Here is a 15,390-nt window from a genome sequence, read left to right as displayed (position 1 = left end):
TTCCTGCCCTCTGTGATCCCAAGGACAGGTCACCATAGCAACTGTTATTTTTCATGTTCCAAAGATGCACATAACCACAGTCACTTAGAGACAACATGGGAAGGAGGGAGAATGAAATGTGTGTTCCATCCATCCTTGCTTCACACACTCCACTTAATTCATTACTTCCGGATTAATTATGTCGACCTGAAAAAGTTCAGAGGGTGGTGGTGCATAGGTGGGACTTTTCTGTGGTGGCTCCGCGTAATGTCTACCTCCCTACCTTCTGCCCTATCAGTCTCAGTGAGCACTAACCTCTACTGGTTTATTTATATATGTATTTATAAATAAAATAATAAACACACACACACACACACCTTTCAACAAAACCCTCAAGGCAGCTTGGTTTATGGCATTCCACAGATTTCCATCTTGCTGTATAGCATCTACATAACTGGAAGGGGTTGTCTGAAGAGTTGGGGGCATGGAGTCATCAGTAAGCTAAATGTCCTTTTCTATCAAGGAGAACATGTTGAGCTGGTGTGTAGGATCAAACATCAGCTAACAAATTGGGATTTAATCAACTTCTGGGTGGTAGCTGTCTAAGTGATATTCAATCCAGACAAGATAGAGGTGTTTTTGGTTGATAGGACTAGTAATCCTGGGATAGTGATGCAGCTAGTTTGGGATGGGATTAGACTCACCATGGAAAATCAGGTCCACAGCCTGGGAATGCTCCTGGACCTGGCTTTGATCTGGATGGTCAGGTGGCAGAGTTTGCCCAATTTAAGCTGATATGCCAATGGTGCCTCTTTTGTGGGAGGGAAACTTGGGGCTGTATTCATCTAACCCTTATATGAAGTAGGTGCAAGAAATTAATGGACCTAAGTTAGTCATGGTGGATCTACTCTGAATGAAAATTTGTTGAATACAACCCCTTGGTGTGATCACTCATGCCTTATTTAAATTGACTGTCAGGAGCCATACTGTATCTCCAGAACTACAAAATCAATTTCATGCCCTCACCTCGGACACTGATTCTTGGCCAGAGGAGCAAGAACAGTGGTTGCAGATCTCAGAAGACACTGAGGTGGCAGTGAAAGGCACAGCGTACAGAATTCCTGCTGCTCCCCAGGGAAGGAAGAGACGTGTGGTGGTGGCGGCAGGTGACTCCCTACGGAGGGGGACAGAGGCAGCAGTGTGAGGAGGAATGCCTCTCCTTGACCTGATTGTCTTCCTTTCTGAATGACTGCGATAAGTATTGGAACTGAGTGCCAGTCCATTGGAACAGCTTCTTAGTGCTTCTTTCCAGCATGTGTATGTCTTTTCAAAAGGAAATTACATCCCTGTTGGTTGGAAATTAAATAAGAAAAAAAAGTCATGTAGGAACAGCATGAAGGTTGCTCTCCCCTCTGAAAGCTTTGACTAGCAGCAGCACTAACAGCTAAACGTGTAATTCTAGTGCACGTTTGCAGCTGACCACTATGCTCACATTGTTTTTTGCAATCTATTTAGCATGGAATCCTTTGCTTTCACATTTTTTTTAAAAAAACTCTGCCTTCTACATAATGGCAGATTTAACTGCTTATGACAAAATAAAAAAATTCCTTCCAGTAGCACCTTAAAGACCAACTAAGTTAGTTCTTGGTATGAGCTTTCATGTGCATGCACACTTCTTCAGATAAGTGTGCATGCACACGAAAGCTCATACCAAGAACTAACTTAGTTGGTCTTTAAGGTGCTACTGGAAGGAATTTTTTTATTTTGTTTTGACTATGGCAGACCAACACGGCTACCTATCTGTAACTTAACTGTTTATGGTCTTGCTAAACGGAAGTATCCAATATTGGTTCCTGTGTCTGGTAATTTTTATTCCCGAGTGAAGCACTTCACTGGCACTGTAAAATGAGAAATACAAAACATATAAAATGATTCTTTTTATTAGATTCTCTTCTGTTGTTGAAGACACATGCATACCTTCCAGTTACTTAGAGCTCTTTATCAACAGGAAGTTGGTTCAATAAAAGATCAGATTAATTAAAAGTGTTCTCTTTTCTACTTGTAATTTATGCACATTTAACTTGTGCATGTTGAGCTTTGCACACTGAACAAAAAAAAAATCAATAAGAGGTGGAAAGAGACTTTAGCAGTCCCATCCACCACTGAATCCAATTGGAACCCAACATGTTTTGACTATACACAATTTTGGCTTTAGGCAATATCCCCACAGCATAACCCCCCTGCAAGTTAAGAGTTGCTTGTATGAGAAATTGATTCAAAAAGTAATATGGTCTCAAAACATGGATTCAGTAAGGGTAGATCATATAATTGGTGGCAATACCAACAAGACCATAAATTCATTATTTTACTACATTTAAAGAGATATTTCACCACATGGAATAAGGAAAGCAAATCTTTAATTTTAGAAAATGAAGATGAATGTAAGACTTTACAAGCATAAGTACCTTCTGCTTTTCATCAGTTGCCTATATGGCCCCCATCTTCCATCACTTATATTTTTTAAGCCAGGCAAAATGTTTGCCCTTCTGCCCTCCAATATTAAGCAGCTATCAGATCTTCTGAGTGCCATTTAGACTATTGTTTATTTTGGCTTATTAAAATGTAAGAGATTATGTTGGAACATCAGTCATTTTAAAAGGTAATCAACAAAAAGGAAACATCGAAACTGAACTAGTCATGGAAATTGGCCTCATAGGCAGGTGATCAGCACTTAAGTAAACAGTGGCTCTTTGTCTTTCTTCCAAAGCTGTTGGAAAAGTTTTGTCTTTGCAACTGCAAAGAGTGACTGACATTGGGATGTCTTACAAAGCATCAGACACTTATGTGGAAGGAAAAGAAAGTTTGGTGACAGAGGTCTGCTTAATTCTCAGATAAGCTGGTTAAAGCAGTAATGGTAGTTATCAAGAGTAGAACAATGTATGTAGCTGCTCCCTACAGATTTTAATATCTGTATGGATTGTAATTGCTGGCAGACATGGAGTGATTTATGGGAAGGTATTCTGTTGACCATAAGGGACGCGAGTGGTGCTGTGGGTTAAACCACTGAGCCTAGGGCTTGCTGATCAGAAGGTCGGCGGTTCAAATCCCTGCGACGGGGTGAGCTCCCGTTGCTTGGTCCCAGCTCCTGCCAACCTAGCAGTTCGAAAGCACAAAGTGCAAGTAGATAAATAGGTACCGCTCCAGCAGGAAGGTAAACAGTGTTTCTGTGCGCTGCTCTGGTTTGCCAGAAGTGACTTAGTCGTTGTAATGGTTGTATGGGGGTTGCTCGTGCGTAAGTTGCCGCCACTCCTGACTAGGTAGCCTGTTTAAACCTTTCCTGGCTGGACAGCCCTTCACTTCGTGGCTTTCAGTTGCTAGCAGAATCCGTCAGTGGGCGTTTCTTAAACTTCTTCCAGCACAGAAGCTCTTTGACGCCAAGTCTACGCCTACTTTCCCTGCGCGGAAGTCTTCTGCGCAGGGTGGGTGTGGGCAGAGGAGGACCTGTGCTCTCCCTGCTGGTCTCCAGCGAAGAGTCCTGGAGACCCCTCTCCGATTCCCCCATCCGCCCCCCTTTATCCCTGGTGTTACGCTGATTTCCTTCCCCAGCCTCTGAGTTCCCTCTCTCCCTGCTTGGTCCTTCTCCGGCATCGCTTGGGAGCCCTGCCTCCACTTCTGGCTCCGATGTCAGTTCCCTGACAGTCGTGATGGCCACATGACCCAGAAGCTGTACGCCGGCTCCCTCAGCCAATAAAGTGAGATGAGTGCCGCAACCCCAGAGTCATCCGCGACTGGACCTAATGGTCAGGGGTCCCTTTACCTTTACCTTTACCTTTATTCTGTTGACCAGTCAGCCAATACAGCCAGGATTTGTGGTGCTATATGGTTACATGTGCAAAGCCACCCAGGGGCTTTCTGTTCTTAGCTTGGATTGCGCAGCTTTGCAGTAGAAAGGCTAGACTTGATGACATAAGCCCAAACTGACTGGCTATGTTGCAGTTTCTGTACTATTTCTTGGGACCAGCTTTTAAGAGAAGATGATATATGAAAGAAATTGAAAGATCTGGACTGACTTCCCACTTTCTGCAGAAATCTATATTAGCATGGGTGGCATTCTTTAACCATTTGCAGCCCTTCGTTTCAAATATCTGCAAAAAATGGAGGGAAAAATTCTGTAAAACTCTTGTGAAGCTTTGATTGTTCTGCATACTGGGGTTAGCGAGTGCTGAAAGTGTATATGATTGTTTTTAGTTTCTAATGGTTAGAACCATCATGTTAATAATTATTGCACATGCTGTGTAAATGCAAACACTGGTCCATGTTCCAAAGAGGTTGTAGCTCAGTGGGCTTATATAAGTGAACAAGAGACCTCTTTTGCTAAGTAAGCATATGTTTCTTTTATTTAGTCATGGAAAATAAAAGATGACCCTGGACAGCTAAACTACAGAAGAGACTTTGGGATTAAAACCTACAGTAAAAAATGACAATTGCATAAGTTAAGAAAGGGAAGCATAAGACCATTACATAATTTAATAGATTTTGCATAAAACTGTCTCTAAATGGTACGAACAGATAATTTGCCATTGTAACTTGTCACCTTTTTAAAAAGAACAACAAAACAAACAAAGGATTTAAAATCTATGCTGTTGTTAGGGAGGGAAAGAAATTAGCATATTATATAGTTCAGTGAAGCAGAAAAGTTTCCTGTTCCAGTGCCTGTTTTGCTAATGGCTTGATTTCTTGGTGGGCCAATTAACCATTTTTATGTTTATGGATGGATAAACCTGCTTAACTGCTTGCTTGGAGTGCATTAGTGGGGATATTTAGCTTATAGTGAGTAGTCTCAGCAAGGCACTTTGTTACATGACACCCACTAACATATACACCTTTCTATAACTAAGTGAGGACATTATACAGTAGTAAGTCCAACCATCTTAAGCATAAAACATCCCCAGCTGATGCCTGCCTTAATTTCTGAGGTAGGAGACAGCATATCTTCTTTCTGTACCTCATGCCACAGGATAACTGCTCTTCAATTTGGCAAGCTGTTTCTAATATGTAACTTTATTCTACTTTACAGTAGGTTATTTCTTGTCCTGTCTTCTGGGCAGGATGAACAATTCCCTGTTTTTCATTTTTTGAGATACATCTGTAAAACTCTCATATTAGCTCCCCGCCTCCTTTTCTTGAGGCCGTATATAATGAGCTGTTTCAAACTTTCTTCATGCTGTGTGCTTTCTAACCTAAACTTACTGTTTTCTAAATTATTTCCAGCTTAATGTTTCATGGAACAGAAATGCCAAGAACTGAACATGGCACTGCATGTGAGGTCTTGCTAGTGCTCAGTGAAATGCTACTAGCTATGTTTTACCTCCTCAGTTGGAGGCAGTATGCCCCTGAAGGCCAGTTGCTGGGAATCACAACTGGGGAATGCTATCATGCTCAGGTCTTAGCATCTGGTCGGTCACTGAAAACAGAATCCTGAACTAGACAGATGTTCCATTGGCTTGATCCAGCAGGCTGTTCTTATGTACTTTTCCTGAGTCTTGCAAATGATAGTCCAGATTTCACATTCTCTGACCACTAGTACAAAGGCTGTTGTGATAGCATAAGGGTGAGAATAATGGTTTGGCAAAATGAAATCCATCACAACTATTACACTAGCAGAAGTTGGTGAAACTGGTTGTGCAACAGGAAGTATTTGTGCTATAGTCATCTGTTGTGCAACCAGTCACAAGAACCATGCTGGCTTCTTGCACCTTCCCATTTATTTATTTATTTATTTTATTTATTTGACTCCTTAGTCGCTTGTCACCTAGCAGGTGTCCAAGGGACAGAAGAACATAAACATAGGCACACTATAAAATAGAACCATTCTGCTAGTGCAACAGGGCTAAGGGACTTTCACTTAGCACCACATTGAACTTTGTTGATGGTTCTGCTGATTGCATAGCCAAAAATGGCATTTGTCTTTTGCATCCTACTTTTTGACTTATGGCTCAGTGGTTATTCTGGATAATCAGCTAACTGTTTAACCAGGAACTGAATTGTTGACAGCAATTGACCAATTAACAAAAGGTTCCATTTGAAACAAAGCTTGCTTGTTGTAAATTAACCTAGCGTGAATTTGGAGTGCAGTTTTAGGTGGGGCCTTTGATGCCAGTTCAGTTTGTGTGAACCAATGGGAAAAGGATGGTGTCCGATTCCTGAGTGCTATTCAAAACTCATTATTGTCAATGGAAAATAAATGGCAAGTACAAATATATTCTTTCTCCTCCCCAAGCTAAATGTGCGTTTGTGTGGGAATTTTTTTTTGGGTGCACTACATATGTCATGAGTTCAAGTTTCTGTGTCAACAGTATCTCTTTATGGAATTTTAGGGGGAATGCTGAAAGTCATTTAGTCCAACCCCCCAAAGAATGCAGGAATCTCAACCAAAGCATCCCTGACAGATGGCCAGCCAACCTCTGCTTTAAAACGTACAAGGAAAGAGAGTCTACCACTTTCTGAGAGAGTCCGTTCCACTGTCAAACAGCTCTTACTGCAAGCTGTTAAGTTGCATGACTTAATTGGTTGCATTAAGTCAATAACATCAAAAACAATTACTCTATAATCAGTTGCATTTCAACCAGCCTGAAGGAAACAATAAAATGTTTGCAGATTTGCAAAATCACCCATCATCATTAATTTTGCAAATTGTTGCTTGCTGATCACTTGAACATAGGCACATAAAACAATTGAGTTGTTCAGAGATCCTTGATTTGTCTTTCCTGTAGAACTGTGTTGAGCGAAGTGGCTGTTCAGAGCCCCATCAGATGTGAAGAGGCCAGCAGTGCCCACTTCTCCTTGGGCTGTTGGGGGTGGAGGGAAGACTGCATCCTCTTGGCATCTGTCCCTTCCATTATTGCTCCTTCCCTTTCTCATTGTGTTTCCTGGCTTTGCTGCATATATGTGCTGCCAAATTTATGCTAACTGAGCATCAGCCAAAGGAATTAAAGGGGATTGTTAACTTACAATCACTCATTTGCCGTCATGTTGAGTAGGGCTGATGCATTTTGTGGTATTTTATTTGTAAAGAGAGAGTTCTCTTAAAAGTGTGTGTGTGTGTGTGTGTGTGTGTGTGTGTGTGTGTGTTGTACATGTCTGTCCTCTTTGCCTGAATGTTTGGTTTGGGGTTAAGGCAAGTTGGAAGTTTCGGTAGCAGGAAAAAGGAAATAATTTGCCTATGTATAACTTAGGTCAGCATTCATAACTGTTTTATTTTGATTCAATACTTAGATCATAAAGGCAGAAGTAGGTTGAAACGTAGCCCAAGGCACATCTTACACTTTTACCCTCCTCTTAAACACAGAATCCTCTGTTGAGTTAGTGTTTTGTTCTGTTGAGCTGAGTTTGCTGCATTTGTCCTTGACGGAGGTTAGAGATCATCAGAAGCCTGGTACTGATATAAAGTGTTCTGAACTCAGCAAGTATTAAAATAATTTATTTTGACTTCCAGATGAGTGGCATCACTCCATAGTTCATCCACCAAAATGACCAGCAACCTCTGTGTTAGAACAAAACAGGACTGAAATAGACCTAGATAGTCTCATCCAGGAAACTGATTGCACAGCAACCTACCACTCAAGCACTTGGGGTAGGAAGGGAATATTTGCAACTAGGTTTAGAGGGGAATTTTTCAGGATGAGTTGCAAAACTTCTTCATCTAGGGTGGTTGGAGAAGCCCTTCTTTGAAGGAAGTGTTGGTCCAATCTCTTCCTGGCTTGATATTATGAGCCAAGAAAAGCAAAGGGTATAAGTATATAGGTTGTATGTCCAAGGACTCTGTCCAGCAGCTGAAATTCATCCAATGAAACAAGCTTACGTGTGCTCTGGTTACCTTCCCTGGTGACCAAGTCAAGGCAAATATGAGTGGTTTCTATTCTCAAAGTGGTGGTGGTGGTGGTGATGATGATGATAATTTATATACCTCCCTTTATCAAAAGATCCCAGGATGGTGCACAATACCAGAAATGCACTACAAAACACCAACGATAAAAACATAATAAAAACATAGTAAAAAGCATACAGACAGCCTAATCGTAAAACAAACATATTAATAACACTCCTCTTTCCCTACACTTTTACAGGCCATAGATCATTTAATAGCCATAGGCCTGGGTAAAGAGAAATGCTTTTTCCTGGTGTCTAAAGACATATAATGATGGCACCAGGGGAGTCCTTCTGGGGAGAGCATTCCACAATCGGAGCCATCACAGAAAAGACCCATTCTCTTGTTGCTACCCTCCAAAATTGGAGGGGGGGAGCTAGAGAAGGGCCTCAGAATGACAGGCACCACAATGCGTCAGAATAAGCCTCTTGAGGATTTATTCACATATACCTGGCCAAGCTAGAGAAGGCCTTAGGGCACCAGAAGGACCTCCATTGGATGACACTGTGAGGATGCAGCAGTGTTGGAGAAATAATGTTTCTTCGCCATCACTGCCACTATTGAGTAAACCAAAGAAGGAGCTTTTACCTGAAATCGCACAGACTTGCGGGGAGTCTTCTGCCATGTTCATTCAAATCAGCTTCCAAGCTGCGTCATAGCCTTCAGTTTTTTAGTATATCAGGGAGCCAGTCGGGTCCTGCTTAGTATATATAATCTGCAAGTGTGTAAAAACCAAAGGCATCTGGGAAAACTTTCTTGAATGTTTTTCTTACTTTAATGCTCCCCACGAAACAAATTTCTAGAAGCTTAGAATTTCTAGAAGCAGCACTTTTCATTCTTTTTGCTGACTTGACTATGGCTATATCCATTCATTGGGCAGTATCCAACGAAATACTGTAGGACTTCTAGTGGTGCATTCTAAGTTCCCCCTTCCTCTCCTCTTCCCATGCACTCCCTAAACCTGTTCTAGATTTCCTCACACAATCCAGAACAGAGGAAGGGGAGGGCATAGGTGTATGTGTGTAGGGGGAGAGGAAAGGGGAGGAGATTCTCTTCTGTTTCACAAAGGGAAGACCTTCTGTTAATTGAACTGCTTTGTTGGATACCGCCCATTGCTTTTATCACTCGTGTTTGGTGTCTCTCTCACTGAGTGTTTAAAACAGCAGTGTGACCTATACTTGACCAACCTAGACCAGGAATAACAGCTACACCAAAGCCAAGAGAGAGTCTTATGGAACCCGATATACTAACAAATTTGTTTTGACATAAGTTTAAGTAGATGCTTGATAATTCTCACACAACATAACGTAGTGATTCTTTGTACATCTTTTCTTCATTTTAGGACAGGAAGCTGACCAAAGCTGAGCAGCAGAGGTTTAAAGAAGAAGCTGAGATGCTCAAGGGATTGCAACATCCTAACATTGTCCGATTTTATGATTCCTGGGAATCAACTGTTAAAGGAAAGAAGTGCATTGTATTGGTAACTGAGCTGATGACATCTGGAACACTGAAGACGTATGTTTCTTCTTTCACAAATTTGATATAGTGTTTTTTAAAAAAATGTATATTCACACCTGCTAGGACTGTTTTCACCCACTCCCCAATTATGTGGTTGTATTGTAGGCCAGCCACATCAAAGTTTAGGCACTTAGCACCAGAGCTGCATTGTGGCATATATGGGATATATGTAAATATCTTGCTACCCATCTGCGGCATGGTGGTTTGCTGATTAATCTGTATGGTTGAAATCTCCTTCATATCAGTACAGTGCACTAAACAGTTTTGAATTTGAATATGAGGCATTCAGATTCACAGACTTGTAAAGTCACAAGACTCATTGGTTGGCCTTGGGTAAACCCTTATATGATAGGTGGAATAAAGGAAACAAAAACTGAATACAAATAAGCCTTTTAAAGTTCTATAGAAATTATAACCAGTGTGTCAACCTCTTTAGCTGCTTTCATGGATCGATGCCATCGATTGATGGTTAAGTTTTCTTTGGGGTGGGATGGGGGTAGAAATAGGAGAGTGTACAGTGGTGCCCCAGAAGACGAACGCCTCGCAAGACGGAAAACCCGCTAGACGAAAGGGTTTTCTGTTTTGGAGGTGCTTCGCAAAACGAATTTCCCTATGGGCTTGCTTCGCAAGACGAAAATGTCTTGCGAGTTCCTCCGGGGTTTTTTCTCTTTTTTCCCCCTTTTCCTAAGCCCTAAGCCACTTATCAGCTGATCCGCTGATAAGCCCCTTATCAGCTGATCCGCTGATAAGCCGCTAAACCGCTAATAGCGCTAATCCGCTAAGCTGTCAATGGGCTTGCTTCGCAAGACGAAAAAACCGCTATACGAAGAGCCTCACGGAACGGATTAATTTCGTCTTGCGAGGCAGCACTGTACTGAGAAGTCTCTTGAGTCAGTGTTCCATGGCAGCAGCGAAGATCAACTAAATTGCAAAATTGCTGCAGTTAACTGATTTTTAGAGATTACTGTTTTCAAGCTGACAGATCATATACGTTATGTGAGTTGGTTATAATCAGGAAAGAAAGAAAATGTGCTGGGATTTTTGTACTGGGGCTGAGAAAGCATTGCTATGTAGAAATTCTGTGTAAAAGAATATTATGGAATACACCGTGTAACAAGAAAGATGGAATGTATGACTGAGGGACGGAAGCCTATTCTGTAATTTTGGTCTAGTCCTTCTTTAATTTCTACCACTACTTTCCCACCCCCAGGTGTAGAAAACTGTGCAGCAAAAATTAAGGCTGTTAGGATAAATTAAAAATGTCAAATAACTTCATTTTTACATTGATGCTACTACTTGAATTTATAAGATCCCCCCAAAAAAGAGAACTTGTGAGTTTACCTGTGTGAAATTTCAAATTTATGGTGGGTCTCTCTTGTGAAAAGGGCCTATGGCTCATCAATAAGTTACTGTATGAGATGTATAAATCAATGGGCCTTCTGTTAAGCTCCAAGAGAGCTGAATGGCTCAGGATGTAACAATCAAAGGCACAATTTGTAATAGAAGCAAAAACCAAGAATGCTGCTGATAGCTAGAGAACAAACGAAATTAAATCATGCTTAATAGATATCAAAGGCATGGGAGACCTTTTAAATTGGAACTGAAAATGTCATAAAGTGGGTGCTTGTCAACTACGTATAGCTGGGCAGGGAATTCCAAAGTCTAGGTGCCACAGCAGAAAAGGTCCTGACTCGAGTAGCCACCCACCTTCCTTCTGAGCTGGGGAGGGCCCTGGAAGCAGGGCCTGCAGATGATGATAATGCAGAGGTGGATTTACATGTGAGGGAGCAGATAGTCCACCAAAAACTCCAGTTTTTGTTTGTAAGCACAGATTTCTGCATGTAAGCACTGTATTAATACAATAACATCTGCATATCCAAATTAATAATTGGGCAGTCAAATGATGGATCACTTGAGATTTCCACAAGACAGTGGTGCCATAGGTCAGTGTCTGGTTGTTGGTGGTTCATGCCCATTCAGGGACAGCTGTTGACAGGATTCCTGCAATACAGGAGGTTGGATTATATGACCCTCGGGGGTCATGACCCTTCGGACTCTACAATTCTATGATTCTAAGGCCCACATATAGCACATTAGATGTGATTGTTATAAACAGTTGAGACAGATTTCCTTGTAGTATGCTGACTCCCTCTTTATCTTTTGGTATTCTAACCCAGTGATTATTTTTCATTTATGGAACCCCTGCTCACATTGTGATATCCTGCAGAACCCAAACATCACAAAAACTTATTAATATTATTGGAATATTACTCAGAATCACTGAAGTGTCAGTGTAAAATTCCACAGAAACTTGATTGAAAGCACTATGCAAGTGGATTAACTTGATGGTGTGGTTAACATCTGCGGTGTGGTGTTCTGTCTCATAGGTACTTAAAGCGTTTCAAAGTCATGAAGCCAAAGGTGTTAAGGAGCTGGTGCCGACAGATCTTGAAAGGGCTGCATTTTCTGCACACAAGGACCCCTCCTATCATCCACCGTGATTTGAAATGTGACAACATCTTCATCACGGGGCCCACTGGTTCAGTGAAGATTGGCGATCTGGGACTGGCCACCTTAATGCGCACATCGTTCGCTAAGAGTGTCATTGGTGAATATAGTGTGTTTGTGTACTCCACTGGAGAGCCACTTGTGGTGTGTCTCTCTTTGTCCGCAGTAGAGACTGGAATCTGCAATTGTATCCAAGCAGTGCTACTGCTATAGTGCATAAAGAGTTCAAGATCAGGCTTCCTAAAGTCTGCCTCTTGACTGGTTCCAGTGTAATGCTTCTGATCCACTGGAAGATTTTGACCATAAATGAAAAACATTTCTAACACACTCCAGTGTAATGTTTTTAGGTCCTAAATTCAGTACCCGAATTCTGCTGCCTCATAACTGAAATCTAGAGATTGAAGGGTGGACTCTTAATACATGAGCTGCCTTATTATGGTTACTCATCTGCATGAATTCATTCATGGGCCATTTGCTAGGTTGAAGCCCCTTGGCTTGTTCACATGAATTCACTTGAATACATGTGAAACATAAATCCAAACAAATAACAAGACTAAGCACACTAATAACAGAGTCCTTAACCATGATTCAATTGGCGTAGTCCCCAAAGGTCCGTACTGTGAAACATAGGAAGGAACATAGGAAGCTGCCTTATACTGAGTCAGACCATTGTTCCATCTTGCTCAGTGTTGTCTACACTGACTGGCAGTCGCTTTCCTGCATTTCAGAAAAAAATCTTTCCCAGTCATTCCTGGGAGATACTAGGGATTGAAGCTAGGTTTGAACCAGTCAAACCAGATGCTCTACCATTGAGCTTTGATCTTTCACCATAGATGGAGCCATCAGGGCCTTGCTATGTAGGGCATTCCAAAGTAAGGATGCCATGACTGAAAGAGTTCTGTTTCTGATACTTGCTTGTCAAATGCCTAATTCAAATGCTAGAGGTTCTGATAGAATAGAAGTATGATTGTTTCTTTTTATTTTCTTCTCCTTGGGGTTTTTCAGGAAGTCAGAATATGCAGAATTAGGGTGGACAGGTGGGATCTGCAGCAAATTTTTCTAGGCAGTCATATTGTCTTTTGGGATGTTCTATGCCATGTTTCTCCTGCAATTTTTTGGTCCCTCCTTCTAATGGTCAGTTAGCATTCTATGTCAACTGAGTACAGTGTACTTGGTTGTTACTGAATTAATTTTACCTCCTCATATATTTTTGTTATTAGGTGTGTGTTTTTTTTCCAAACTTGCTGTTTCCCCACAGCTAGTATCTCCCTCTTTTGTGTGAAATGCAGCAGTTTGGCTATCTAAGGATCCACATTCAGAGATTACGTTCGCTATTTTGTATCGTTACAAAAGTTGGGTGCCTCTCCCTCTCTCTGCTGAGCAGTAGCAAGAGTCCATAGGATTCCAGGCACTCACCTAGGGTCTGTGTTCCTTTGGAGAATTGAGACACGGCGGGGACTGTCGTAGCTTTAAGACATATCCACCTATTTACAGCTTCAGTCTGCATGGAGGGAGTCCAGATCTTACACCATGGTCATTTCAGGAGGGGCTTGTCCCCCACAGCAGTGCAGCCATGGAATCTAAGGCATCTCTCCCAGCCAGCCTTCAGCCAGCCTGCCCAAGATGGATCCCCGTCTTTCTTCCTCCTTCTTCCCGGAACAGCTTGCTAAAGACTCCCTTTTCCTGTCACTTCAAACACACACCCCATCACCTTGGCAACATCTATCTCACCAGGCCAATGGACCCCTCTCAGATAGCCCATCAACCCATTTTGCCATGTTAACAGATTAGCTCTTTGCCAGGCTTGCCAGGCTGGTTTGCATAAGCCAGTCCAGGGATTCCTTGTCTGGCACAGTTCGGCAGCTTGTACTTGCATACATATCCCCGTTAATCAAAATCCTACCATTTATTAATTTCTAGGGTTTAGGGGGGTCCCCCCACCAAATCTATAACAGTATATAGGATGCTACTGCATGGAAAGCAGCAGCACTTGCAGAATGCTTGTTGGTGGACTGCAGCAGTCCAAAATGTGGAAAAACGTTGGCTTCTTTTTACTTTTTCTCCAGGAACTCCTGAATTTATGGCTCCTGAGATGTATGAAGAACATTATGATGAGTCTGTTGATGTCTATGCTTTTGGAATGTGTATGCTGGAGATGGCGACCTCTGAATACCCATATTCTGAATGCCAAAACGCAGCTCAAATCTACCGAAAAGTCACCAGTGTAGGTGTAAATGTAACTTCTTTGTTAGGGTAAACTTGTATATTGGGAGCTTAAGGCAACTAAGCCAATTATTCAGAACTAATGCTAGTCCTGTTGCCCTGCAAAGCAGCTGCTAAACTTAGCCTGGACTTATCTAGACATTGCTGAGTTTTTTCTAGAGTGACTGATAGTTTCAGGTGTGTCATCTGCAGAAGAAGTTTAACTACTGTTTGGTGTTCAGATGGCACAATATGCTTGCTTATTTTAGGCCAAAAATTGAATGGATGGTTCCTTAACCAAACTTTGTCTATTTATTTATTTAATTTCTATACCACTCTTCACCTGAGGATCACAGGGCAGTTAACAATATTGAGCTGCATAAGTGTCAATCCCTGCATAATCTTTTCCTCCCAGCTTCATAGTCAGACTGGCAACTCAAATGATGTGTTCATTCAGACATCAAAAATAGCTTCCATGCATTTATTCTCTGGCTAATGTGTGTGGCTTGTTCTGTAGCTGTAATGAACTAGTTACACTGAAGGTCGGTGCATTGTGTGTGTGTGTGTGTGTGTGTGTGTGTGTGTGTCAGAAAACAGATCAGAGGAGAAGGATTTTGTGGAAGTATTTAATAGCAAAATCACAAGGATTCTGTCTGTCATTGCCAAAGGTGCTCCCTCAAGTTACCAGTAGTTGCAGTTTTCACACTTTACCATATTATGGTATTTTCCCACTTGGCGATAAAGGTTGGCCAGGACTAGGTCAAAACACAATGGTGGGACAGAAGGAAAATCCAAATGATACTCTCTTTCTACTAATTAACATGGATGCAATTTATTGAGAAGTTGTCTTGTGCAAACTGTATTGTCATGAACAGGAGCTACTGTGCTTTTGCACAGCTGTTTATTTCTGCGGTGCTCTACTCTTCCTAGCAAATTGTGCCCTGTGGGCCTGAGCTCTCATTTCCCCCTCTGCTGCCTGTAATGGCATCCAAAAACCAAACATTTGAAGCAGCTGCTTCACTTTGTCTCATGGTAGGGGAGCTGCTTCTGGGTATTGCCTAATGTAGTTTTTTTTATATGTACATTCAGAGTACAATATTTTAGCATACTAGCCAGAGTACTCAGATAGTTTTGATGATATTTATGTTTCTCCATGATGAAACTGATACTTTCCTTGATTGTACATTACATTATAATTTCCAGGAGTTGAGGATACATCTTGGAAAGACACTTTAGAGGTATAGAAGACTAAGATT

The 15,390-nt window shown here is 41.6% G+C and overlaps 1 protein-coding gene across 21 annotated transcripts in view; it reads left to right on the top strand.

Annotated features, from left to right (window-relative positions):
• WNK3 (WNK lysine deficient protein kinase 3) overlaps nucleotides 1–15,390 on the top strand; it is an 85,364-nt gene that overhangs the window by 20,361 nt on the left and 49,613 nt on the right. For all 21 annotated transcript variants that reach the window (XM_079959959.1, XM_079959960.1, XM_079959961.1 and 18 more), the window contains 3 exons: nucleotides 9,249–9,421; nucleotides 11,812–12,032; nucleotides 13,999–14,156. In XM_079959959.1, coding sequence (XP_079816085.1) covers nucleotides 9,249–9,421; nucleotides 11,812–12,032; nucleotides 13,999–14,156 — 552 coding nt within the window. The remainder of the gene's footprint in view (nucleotides 1–9,248; nucleotides 9,422–11,811; nucleotides 12,033–13,998; nucleotides 14,157–15,390) is intronic.

The sequence above is a fragment of the Podarcis cretensis genome (genome assembly GCF_951804945.1).
Source record: "Podarcis cretensis genome assembly, chromosome: 17".
In the NCBI taxonomy this organism is placed as follows: domain Eukaryota; kingdom Metazoa; phylum Chordata; class Lepidosauria; order Squamata; family Lacertidae; genus Podarcis; species Podarcis cretensis.
This window is presented reverse-complemented; position numbering and strand designations above follow the sequence as displayed.